General features: G+C 38.9%; 1 protein-coding gene across 8 annotated transcripts in view; it reads right to left on the bottom strand.

Moving 5' to 3' along the window:
* Window positions 1–12,556, bottom strand: part of Nrxn3 (neurexin 3) — a 1,433,525-nt gene that overhangs the window by 787,230 nt on the left and 633,739 nt on the right. For all 8 annotated transcript variants that reach the window (XM_048362219.1, XM_048362221.1, XM_048362224.1 and 5 more), the window contains one exon: window positions 2,383–2,502. In XM_048362219.1, the coding sequence (XP_048218176.1) occupies window positions 2,383–2,502 (120 nt within the window). The remainder of the gene's footprint in view (window positions 1–2,382; window positions 2,503–12,556) is intronic.

The following is a 12,556-nucleotide window of genomic DNA, read 5'->3' as shown; positions in this document are numbered from 1 at the left end:
AAAAACTTTGAAAACTGACCTTTTTACGTTTTTGTTAACAGCATCAGTGAGGGAAGGACAGAGAGCCTACTTGGATCAGAATAGTGAAAAGGGCATGAGTTTTGGTTCTAGAAAGGCTTTCTGAGTAGAATGGGTGGTTCAGGCAACACTGGGTGCTCATACTCACGATTACTTCATTCTTAATCATAAATATTCAGCCCAGTCAGTCAATCAAGCCTTATTAGCTGTCAACTGTACTTCCAAGGACACAATTACATTGTAACAAATGAAAACCACTAGGTTGAGGAGTACTCCTTTCTTTGCTCCTGATTTTGTGTGAGTCTAACCTATTCTTTGCATAATTTCTACAAATTATTTGGAAATTTGGCACACTGGGAGGTCTTAAACAGCACAAAAGGGATTACTAAATAAGTCAATAGGACATCACTTAATAACCTGGAGACAGGCTGTCTATGGACTGATTTTATGACTTCTGTGAACAAAAATTAACCCACATCACTGTAAAAGTGCAACCCAAGGTTATAGCTCATGAGCAAAACAATTCTTTTCCTCTCGCAAACTGCTTTATCCTAGTGGCTGCCCTCTTCCTTCAGCAGGGGAAGGAGGGGGTGTGGCTGAAAAGTAAAAGAGTTTCATTAATTTCAAATATCAAATTACTGGATGACTTCAGCATTCCAGGGTTTAGCTCCACGTTCTAATTATGCAGAGTAACAGAAGCACAATTTATAATTACCTTTATTGTAAAGGTTCCACAAAAGACTAATGACAGAGAGGGAATTATGGAGCCCTAAGTTCTGCAGTTCTTTTATGACCACTGTCAGCATGGATTCATTCTCCTGGGGGAAAATGAAAGGAGCGCCTTTGATGGGAAGAGATTGGGGTGAGGGTGCCATCTAGTGGCTGCTATGGGAAACATGCCATGAACCACAAGGCACCGGGATCTCAGCACTTGGCCCAGCCCAGAGGCATTAGTGCATCTTTGCAGCTCAGGCTCCTGTCTGCACCAATAGCGCATGCAGATTTCCTGAATAATTGATGCAGATGGATCGAAGGTTCTCGATGTACAACCTCTTTTACATCTCCTCTTTTACATTCATGTGTTAAAGACAAGTTATTCCTCTGGTTTGTAGGCTAGTAACCACACCTCCTACTACTAGGTTATGTCTATGCATAACTGGAGTTGTGTTGTGTAAGTGGCTCTGCTTGCTTTTACTTTTGAGGGGAGAATGAATGCTGTCATTCATTTCCTGAAATGCATTCCTAACCCACTCCTTTACATTTCCTTCTGTACTTTAAGCATTTTCAGTGGGGCCCTAGTGGTTTATGCCTGTACTCCTAGCTACTGAGGAGGATGAGATCTGAGGATCCCAGATCGAAGCCAGCAAGGCAGACAAATCCATGAGATTCTGTTCTCTGATTAACCAGTAAAGTGCCTGAAGTAGAGCTGTGGCTCAAGTGATAGAGCCTTGGGAAAGGAAGCTAAGCAAGACTGTGGGTTCAAGCTCCATTACCAGCACACACAGTAATAATAATAATAAATCATTTTCTTCAGCAGCTACATTTTGTGAAATTATACAGCCATGAGTTTAATGAACTTAAGTCTTTTTAAGCTTCATGTTCCTGTTCTGTAAAATGTATGTGTCCTGTTTCCAAATAGGACTGCCGTCTAATCAACTAGATGAGTTTCCTGTTGGAGGAAATATAAGTTTATGGCTCTTTATATCTTCTACAATGTTGGCACACTTCTTGACATACCACAGACACTCAGAAAATGCACATGGGCTACACAGGCTACTCTGAGTGTTCCCTTACATACACAAATCCACTTACCCAATGCCCTCCTAAATGTGAAGTTCATCTACTAGAAGACTGGCCATTTCCTCAGTCCATTCTAATATAGTACTTGGTATAGAATAAGTACTCAGTTAATGACAATTAAATAAGAGAATAATTAATGAAGCCAAACCTTATTTAGCACCTTCCAAGCAGTATTCTAAGTATTTACATTTCCCTGTCATGTTGTGAATTCCTGAATCATATCTCTTTACCTTTGTTGAAGTGACTGGTTCGCTGATGGAAGGAACTGGAATATGGAAGATGAACAATAAGAGAGTTTTGAACAATAAAAGATTCTGTATATCTGTTCTTCACATATAAACTCTATGCCTAAGGAAAGAGACCCATAAGGACATAATTGCAGTAGTGGGTAAGTTCTATCATTCAGATGGGTAAAAGAGAATTATGAAATTATAGAGGAACACTTATTTTCTTAGTCTTGCCTGAGACTGTCCACAGCAAACACAATTTATTACCTTTATTAAGCAAATGGATGCTTTTGCCAACCAAATAGTGAGAGCCAGACTTGCCCACCACTGCACTCACCCTCAGCGACATCGTCGTCCACTGTCAACTTCAGACTTTTCCCTCTCCGCACCACCCGGACAGTGTGCCATTCATTGTCATTGAGCTTCTGCCCTGCATACAGGGTCTCAGGTCCTTTGCCTAAGTAAGGATGGTGGTAAGTGCCAAAGTTAGTCAGTTTTCCAAGGAATGCTGGTGACATCAGTGTTATCAATGCCACACTGGTGCACATGACCCAGCTTCAGTAGATCAACAGATTATGTTTCCTCCTACTCCCAACCCACTTCCAATGATCCAGAAAGTTCCTCCAGAGTAACACCAAGAAGCAAAGTCTCAACTCAAACATAAAGAAGGAAACCAGTGTCCTCCTGTGTCTGTAAATACAGGGTCTTAAAATACCAATGGCAACAGAAGAACATTGGTAGGAATCAGTAGTCAGCTGCCATTTGTTTCTCAAAGTCCAGTTGAAATGAGTTTCTTGGTGACATGAGGAAATTTCTCACCTATTTTAAAGAAGCTTAGGCATGATACACCAGTCTGGCTTTTTAGCATATATCCACCCATTGGATGAGAAAAGAACTCTACAATATATGTTGCCTTAATGTGACATTTCTGTTAACCCACAGTCCTATCAGAATTCAATGGCCATAAAAATCACAATAATAAACCTCACAATAGAAATAATGTCAAGGTGTAAACACCATCATTATGCTCCTGAAGGGAATGCGAGGGGTCCCTGATTTATCTCATCATCCTTCCAAAGATCTCAAGGCCTAAACTGTGAAATACTGCAAATGTTTGTCAACTTTTTTAAGTCAAAAAATGGTTCTTGGCAAGTGCTGCTAAGTGAAAGAATAAGTCAAATTGACTTAAGAGATGTTCTTGATGCTCAAATGAAGTTCAAGTGTACTTCATGAAGAAATAGGAGCAACAAGGATTTGTGTTAAGAACAAAAGATAGCAAGAGAGAATAAAAGAGTGGAAGGATGAAAACAGAGAACTCAGGCAAGATGCATAGAACTAGAGGTCTTAGACAAAGTTTCTTTTAAGTGAAAAGGTAAGTCCATATAGGAAGCTGTTGAATGTATATTTCTAAATTAGTCTATATGTGTAAAGCCTTATCCTTGAAAACAACTTGGAAGAAAAGATATGTAATAAAGAAGTTATTGTATATTGCTTGCTAATACACACACACACACACACACACACACACACACACACACACACGATCACATAGAAAGACATCTCTAAATAACTTTAAACTGTACTTCTTAGATGTAAGTAGTTTTCTTATGTCTGCTAGTTATAAGGGTTATGGTAGTAACACCTGGGGAAATTCTTTTGAAAAATGAGCAGAATTTTTTAATGAAAAGGTTTGTCATTACAACAAAAAATGTGTTTAAAAATCCCCAAAATGTTTCTGCATTTAAATTGTAAACCAAACAGACAAGAATCAAATGAATCCAATATACATGACTAGTACTCAATTTACTGATGCCATAAACTCATTCAATGTATCTTTGGGAAAAAATATAATTCTTTAATAAAGCATTTTATTCCATCTCAGCTTTTCTTTGTGAGCAGGTTTATCCTTAGAATTTTTTTTAAAAATATGCATTACAATGGGATGTCCTTCTAGGAGACTCTTAGTATCTCCTTAGATACTACTGCCAATTATCTCCTAAAACTCGAGTCTAAAATGCAGTAGTAGCCTTTACAAGCGCCAACTGAGAGGCCAATTGTAACAAAATGGACCATGTCAAGTGAGTACTTTATAACAAAAGCAGATGTTCTCAGAACAAATAAATATGCCTTTGTGTTTTAATATTTGGATCTTCTTTATTCTATATGTAAATGCTTCCATAACAAAGAGGGAAGTAGAGACCAACATGGACAATACTGGCTGTCAAGGCAGAACTGTGGCACATACAGACTATGAAAACATCTCCTATAAGGTAGCATCTATTCTGTGTGAAACTTTCTTGTATATTGCTTAATTTCTAAAGTTGAGGGCCAGGTTAAGAGATCAAATGATGAGTATAAATCCAGTCCATGTGGGGATATTGGACATCATCTTAGCCACAGAGTTGTAAAGATTATCTCTGCTCAGTGTTTTTTCAGTTGGTCCTGGGGCTTGGACACAGGGCCTGGGCACTGTTCCTAAGTGTTTTGCTCAAGACTAGAGCTCTACCACATTGAACCCTAGCTCTACTTTCAAGTTTTAGGTGCTTAGTAGGAGATAAGAGTCTTACTGACTTTCCTGCCGGGCTGGCTCTGAACTGTGATCCTCAGATCTCAGCCTCCTGAGAAGCTAGGATTACAGGTGTGAGCCACCAGCAACCAGTTTACTCAGTGTGTCTTAGAGGATGCTAACGTTTCATAGCTACTTCAGTGCTTCTTATACCTGGACATGCCCAGAATAATCAGAGTTAATCACAAAAATTTACCCACTCCTTTGACTAAGGTTTTAGAATGTGACACCCTTTAACTAAAAAATGTGAAGCAAAAAGAAAAAAAAAACACTTTCTCACCACCTACTGGTTACACTTGACACCTTCCCTGTTCTTATTGCTCTAAGAGTAGAAAAGCCGATGATTTACACACATCACATGCAAAAGACTGGGAATCTCATTCACTATTCTTTCCAAGCAAACCCTCAGCCTCCAGAAGCAAAGAGTCAACGGCATTGATCATTAAGCCAAAAGGTCAACTCATCCCACTAGTCAAAAAGTGATTTTTCAAAAATTCATCCAGAAACCGAGATAGAGAAGAAGAGCAAAGCAAATCTATGGTCCAGTCATCATACTGCATTCATAAGTGATAGAAGATGCAGATGCAAGCTCAAGGCTGAAACACACACACACATTGTCTCTTTTTCAAGGCAGAAGAAGCTAGGAAGGGAAGAGACATTCTGACAGACTTGAACAAAAGCCAAGGAAGCAGTATCAAAGAAATGAGAAATATACAAAGTGCCTCACTGTGAATAAAGAATGGATCAGATAGAAAATTAAAAATTTCAATGAAACTAGCAAGAACATATAAAGTTATCTCAAAAAATATCTTAAACACATAAATTCTCTCTCTCTCTCTCTCATTGTTTTTGTATGGTGGTGGGATTTGAACTCAAGACCTCATGCTCTCACTTGCCCTTTATACTCTGGGTTGGTGCTCTGTCACTTGAGCCACACCTCCACAACAGGCTCTTTGTTAATTGGAGATAAGGGTCTCACACACTTTCCTTGGGCTGGTTTTGAGTAGTGATCCTCAGGTCTCAGTGTCTTTTGTAGTTAGAATTATGGGCATGAGACACCTGCACCTGGCTTTCATTCATTTTAGTAACCAAGAAAAATATGCTCAGCATTTGGCTACTTATTGGATTGTGTGTAGATGTATTTCCCCTTCTTTTATATTGTAAGTAATAAATATTGATTGCATGAAAATCGTTTGAATCTCTTAAGGCTGCTTAAACTGATCATTGCTAGGTCTAAGTAGAAAATAACTTATCTACACCCTTTAGTTGATGGCAAATAAAGCAAAATCATGAAGGAAGATTTCTGGGATTCATAAATTTTAAGGAGTAGAGTTTTGAATTCTTTATTATTATAGAACAAAGAGTCTTCCATGAGCCATGAATCCATTCAGTGATACATTCCAAGAACTCATTTTTTTAATGGATGCTTTGTCTTAGTTACCTGATGAATTCAGGGGTTGGAGAGAGAGAAGAGATTCACCATTAGATGTACTAAGCTTGCTTTCTTGACCTACCCTAACAGTAGATCTGTGAGAATCCTATTTTTCAAGAAGCCAAAACTAGCAAGAAAATTAAAGTAAAACACAGAAAAGCACTCATTTTGAGAGGGAAAAAAAAGTCCTGATTGCATTGAGGAAGATGACACCGATGCTGCCCAATTCTTCCCCCAGGGCAGATTAGAGGTGGGAGAGGGTGCTAAGAATCTCTTAATGGCCATTCTCAAGGCCCATATGTCCACAAGATACATTTTAGATTTTAATCATTTTTGTCCAACTTAGCCTTTTTGGATCCAGACTGTTCACAATATATGAACTTGCTATTCCCTCCAGGAGCAACAGAATCAACAAAACTACAAGCTACTTGAGTTATACAATTTTGGTTGATATATTTCTATGACCTCACCAAACCAGTTAAACCATATGATTTTGCTCATACACAGGGAGTAGAAATTCCTTCCATTGCTGTTTCCAAAAGTGGGTAGGGAACATTTGGAAACTTCTTTGCTCAGGTAAAGGGGGGCAGGAGAGAGAAAGAAAGAAGAGAGAGAGAGAGAGAGAGAGAGAGAGAGAGAGAGAGAAGCAACATCTACATTCTACCTGAACATTTTCCTTTTGTGCAAAAAGGAACAGTAACCTAATTTCTTCTAGAGCCACATTTCGCATGAATTTAAAGTCTATAAGGCATTCAAACAGGCAACTTACCCTCTTAGAAAGGCATAGTGAAAAATTATTATGATCAATCTAAAGGATACAGCTCAAATGATTAGTATATGACATGTAAAGCAAAACCAAGGATACTTACAAAGAAAACACTTACCTTTATTTCCTACCAGCACTTCTGGTTAGGCCTGCTGACCTGTGCTAAGCATGCTACTAAGCCCATAGCACCACACACAGAGAATGCAGTATGCACATAACAGCGGGGGTAAAGAAGAAAAGAAATGAGACCAAAAGAAGAGTAATAGAGGAAAACAAAGCATTTCATTTTTTGCCCACAAAAATTTCAAGGTGATGTTATTTTCTTTGGGTTCATAATGCAAAATAGATTAAGAAAGTGTTTAGTTGAATTGTTATAAACTGACAAACTTATTTGGGTAAGTTCACCTTTAAAGCATAAAATGCTTTGTTTTTGTTTGTTTTGTTTACTGGAAGAAAAGCATTTTAAATCTTACTATGTTTAAGATAGTAAGATTTTTACTTTGGAAAAGCAGCTTAATTAATTATCTTCATCTCACATGTGTCTTCAAGACTTGAGGAGAAGCTGGCTGATGGCTCATGCTTGTAATTCTAGCTACTCAGGAGGCTGAGATCTAAGGATTGTATTTCAAAGCCAGCCCAAGCAGGAAAGTCCATGAGACTCTTATCTCCAGTAAACCTCCAGAAAACCAGAAGTGGTGATGTGGCTCAAGTGGTAGAGTGCTAGCCTTGAGCTGAACTGAAGAGCTTAGGGTTAGTGCCTAGGCCCAGAGCTCAAGCCCCACAACTGAAAAAAAAAAAAAAAAAAAAGAACACTTAAGGAGAATTGTGGTACTTGCTGTTTGGAAGAGAGATGTGTAAGTCCTCTGTTAGGAGGACCCAAAGGTAAAGGTAGCGATGCAATGCCTATAATCCTCTCATTTCAGCACTCTGGAGGCTGAGGCAGGGCAATCATAAGATTGAGGCCAGGACATTCAAGAGTATTCTATGTTGTACAATGAGATTCTGTCTCAAAATTTTTTTTTAAACTAAAAAAAAATCTCCCAATGAGGTGAGGCATGTGACTCTCAGAGAGACCCAGCCACTAGTTAAAAGCCACAAATACATAAAAAGTCATCCAAGAAGAGGGACAGGATCTGCTGAGCTGACATAAAGCAGGAAGCCCATTGCCTGCTCCCAGAAGTATATTTTGCCTGGAAGAGATAATTCTTTGTTTCTGTATCTTCAGTTCTGACTCTAGTGGTTTTTAGAGATCATATTTCTAACACCTACCATGGAGTTCACCATGTGGACTTTTCTCGTTTCCACTGTGGTTCCTCTTCTGCACATCCAGAGCTAATGACACACTAATTATTACTCACCTGCAGCCATTATTTTACAAGCACTATCTGTCCATGTATTTAATAAGTGGTACCTGTGCATTTGGCGGGGCAACGATCATTCCAAGTGTTGGAGATAAGAATACAAACCAGACAGAAAGAAGCCTAGATATTACAGACCCTAGATGGAATGTTATTCCATGGATGATATTCTAAAGACAACTAGAAACTTTGGGAGGTTTGAAGCAAGGCTCACATGATCTAATTTACATTTTGAAAGTTACTGTGTCTATTATGGATGCACTGAACAAAAATGAAGCCAATATCAGAAGTATAGAAAGCTCTTAAAGCCAGGAAGTAAAAGTGATCTAGATGAAAGAGAACAGTAGAAGCCAGGCACTTGTGGTTCACACCTGTAATCCTAGCTACTCCGGAGGCTGAGATCTGAGGCTAGCAGTTTTAACCAGCCCCGGCAGAAAAGTCCCCGTTAGACTCTTATTTCCAATTAACCACTCAGCAACTGGAAGTGTCCCTGTGGCTCAATTGGTAGAGTGCTAGCCTTGAGTACAAACAGGCTCAGGGACAGCACGCCCAGGCCCTGAGTTCAAGGCCCATGACCAACAAATAAAGAAATGAAAGCAGTAGAACAGGATTTGCAAGACAGTGAAACTGATTGGGGAATCAGTTGGAGAGAGAATGGAAAAGCCAAAGAGTCAAATAATTATTGACTCCTAGATTTTAGCCCAAGAAGCTAGGTAGATACAGCAATACTCAACTAGAAAAAGGAAGATCCCAGGAAAAGTAAGGCATGATTGATCCTGTTAGGCAGGGTAGCTTAATTCTCCTACTGCATCTTTCCTACCAAGCAGCAGTCATACTTGACTTCAGCTCCTAGGAGCCGCCTGATGAGGTATGTGAGAAAAGGATTGTTGCTTACCTGATTTTCTTAGTTTGGCTTAACTTTGTATGTGCCTTAGGCCACCATTAAGGCAAAACTCTAGGGATTCTGCTATCTTCCTTTCATCTTCCTCCCCATCTCCCTTTTGTTTTTCCTGCATGGCTTCTGTAATGTATTCTAACCAATAAGGGTAGGGCTGGAACCAGATGTGCTGCATCATTTACAAAAGGAGACAGTGACAGCCCATTCTGTAGAATCTTGACATTGTGATCACAGTGTAAAATGAACCCATTCATCTCCGCTAGAAGAATAGGAGCATCTCAATGTTGAAATGGAATAAACTTGGAAAGATACCTTTCCAAAGAAATAAATGGCTCCACAAAAGATGAGAAGGAATCTTGCTCCCAATTGCCTGCCAAACTTCTGCCTTAAACCATAATTTACAGCCTTCTTGTGAAGGAGAACTGAGGATAGTTGCAGGATTTCCTGTGATTATCTCTGTCTATAAAACCACTTTTCAGGAGATGAGACAATTTGCTCAAGGATGAGCAGAAAGATTACTTGGTGGATATTGTTTCTATTTCACTTATATAAAAGGTATTAAAACACTAACCAAAAAAGTGGATATACCTAATTGTATCTATAGAGAACTGTAAAAATTGTGAACTAAATTACCATGCAGAAGAAAGGTCAGTATTTGTGGGGGCCAAGAGCACAAGAAAATATGAACTGTAAGGGACCATACATAATATTCTGGGGTTTTTAAAACATTCTATATATCCCTTTGTAGCAGTAGTTTCAAAGATTCAATATGTCTGCCAAAATAAAACCAATCATATAATTTATACAAATTCAATGCACTCAGTAAATAAATCCCCAATAAAGTATATTTGCAAAAAATAAAACACTAGAACTTATTGTTTCTATGGCATGATTCATAGAAGTTACACACATTTGAGGACATAAATGGTTATGGTACAAGACAATATGTTGGAAATTAACTGTACAACCTGTGGGAGGGAGGCTTGGGGGAGGGAAAATGGGAGAAAAATGAAATGTACTCACTACCTTACATATGTAACTCTAATCTCTCTGTACATCACCTTGACAATAAAATTAAATATTTTTTAAAAAGAGGTTATGGTACTTTAGAGTTTTTCTCTCGATGGCATCTTTTTGTTAACACTGAAGTCAAAGGTCCAAAGCTGAGGGAAACTGAGCTGAAGAGATTGAAAAAGATTCTAACAAGGAATTATTCTAAAATCTTTCCCATTATTACCCCCAACAACTTTGTATTTTAAGTTTGTTTCCTTGTCAAGCGATGCCATTGGCGTAGAGGCAAAATATATAGATCCAGTCATGATTGGTAAGGACTAGTAAATAAGTAACACTGTACTTTCAATAAGACACAACTCACCTTACAATAGCCGGCCTTTATCATATTTATAACTTGTCTATATCCATCCATCCCTTTTCAGCCTTCTCTCACTCACCCAGCTAAGAATGTTCAACACCCAACAAACTCAGCTCTCCTTTTTTATTTAAATGATTACTTTGTTCCTTTAGTAGTGTGTGTGTGTGTGTGTGTGTGTGTGTGTGAGAGAGAGAGAGAGAGAGAGAGAGAGAGAGACAGACAGACAGACAGACAGGCAGGCAGGCAGGCAGGCAGACACAGAGACAGAGAGCATCCTCTTGGAAGGAAAATTTGCTACCTTTCTAATACGAAAAACTAGGCATAAAACCCTGTAGCAGTATCCAATGCATTTTGTGAAAAGTCTACATCCTGAACATGTAGAACTGAATAAATTTCACAAATAAATAGATAGGCTGAGCGATGGAAAAGAAGAAGGAAGAAAAACAAAAGGCAGCTAGGTACACACTGTATTTTAGCAACAGGCTGTATCAGACCAGCACGAGAAGGTATTCAACACCAGAACAAATTCATGTAATTCGATTAGTAAGTATATCTGAAGAAACAGATGAATAAATTATATTCATGTAGATTAAGAAAATGGAGGTGCAAGGGAGAGTTAAAGTCCCCACACTCAAAGTCCCTCAGGCTGCGTGTACCTCTAAAATTTTCCCACATTCTGAATAGGGGACTGTATTTTTGTGTGTATGTGCCAGTCTTGGGGCTTGAACTCTGGGCCCTGGACACTGTTCCTGAGCTTTTGTGCTTAAGGCTAACAGTACTCTATGCTACCACTTGAATCACAGCATCATTTCCAATTCTTTTTTTGGAGCTTAACAGGAGATAAGAGACTCATGGGCTTTCCTGACTGGCCTGACTTTGAATTGTGAGCCTCAGATCCCAGTAGCTAAGATTACAGAACAACCAGGGCCTGGCATGGGGAGTGTATTTTAATACGTAGTAATTGAGTTTTAGGAGCATCCTAGGATAACAAGGTCTCTGAAGATGGTGTTCCCATATCAGTTCTCTTGTATGCAGCATTTCCTTTCCACCGTACAAACTACTAAATGTAAGGCAAGAATGGAAGATGGATACTTGTTGCCTTCTACTTTGGAATGGTAATTGCAATGCCTTTGGAGCCTATTAAGAATAGCTGATCACCTTCTGTGGGAAAAGGCATTTGCCGTATCAGTCGTAGTACCTGGATAGACTCCCTTATCTCTTAACATTTGGTTTGTGCAAGTGGGGTATCTAGTGCATTGGATTTGCAGAGTCATTGGTCTATTTTTTCTCTAGTTCACAGAGTTGACAATCATTCACCTTCTTAATACATAGGTAGGTTTGGAGATATGGGAAATTGTATCTGTCTCAGTAGAGAGATATCTTTAGAGTGCCCACTGAAATTAAAATTGAAAAAGAAGCACAGAGGAAAAAAATTAAAACCCAGAGCATTAATACAACTAAATTTGCAGTATATTGCATACAAATATATTTATCTCCCATGAAGCAATATAAATAAAATTGAATCTAAATGCAGCAGGGTAGCCGTAGGTGAAACATGCCAACGGTTCCTTTGTAAACACCACTGAATTCCATGTACTGTTTTGGTTTCTTTACTCAATTATTTGAGTCTAGCATAGAAGTATATTTCAACCTGTCACTGTTTTATCCATGCACCTTGAATACCTGGTTAAACCAAAGGGCATCAAGCAAAAGGAAGCAGTTCCTACAGAAGAGGGTAAGCTCACATTTCTTCTTCCAGACTGTATAAAGGAAGAAGAATATAATTTAAAGGTTCAGATGTGGAATGGCAATACAGATAAGAGGTACAGCATACACAAAGCATGTGTGAAACCCTTGGTGTGATTTCCCCAGCACCACAAAAGAAAATGTTTAGGAGATACTATAGGGGCATTGGGGGAGGTGTGGTTGTTGTAAGGGTACAGAGCTGAAAAGACACTATTCCTCAATGGAACTCATAGTCAATTGGGGAAATCACACAAACCCCAATTGTATGGGAGCCATGAGTACTGAAGTCTTCCTAGGAATCCTGCTTGTGTGGCACGGGGCCCATCTGATAGCCTGAGTTCATCAGCTCCTCTCTTCTCTTCATATTTTCCCT

The sequence above is a fragment of the Perognathus longimembris genome, chromosome 14 (assembly GCF_023159225.1).
Source record: "Perognathus longimembris pacificus isolate PPM17 chromosome 14, ASM2315922v1, whole genome shotgun sequence".
Lineage (NCBI taxonomy): Eukaryota > Metazoa > Chordata > Mammalia > Rodentia > Heteromyidae > Perognathus > Perognathus longimembris.
This window is presented reverse-complemented; position numbering and strand designations above follow the sequence as displayed.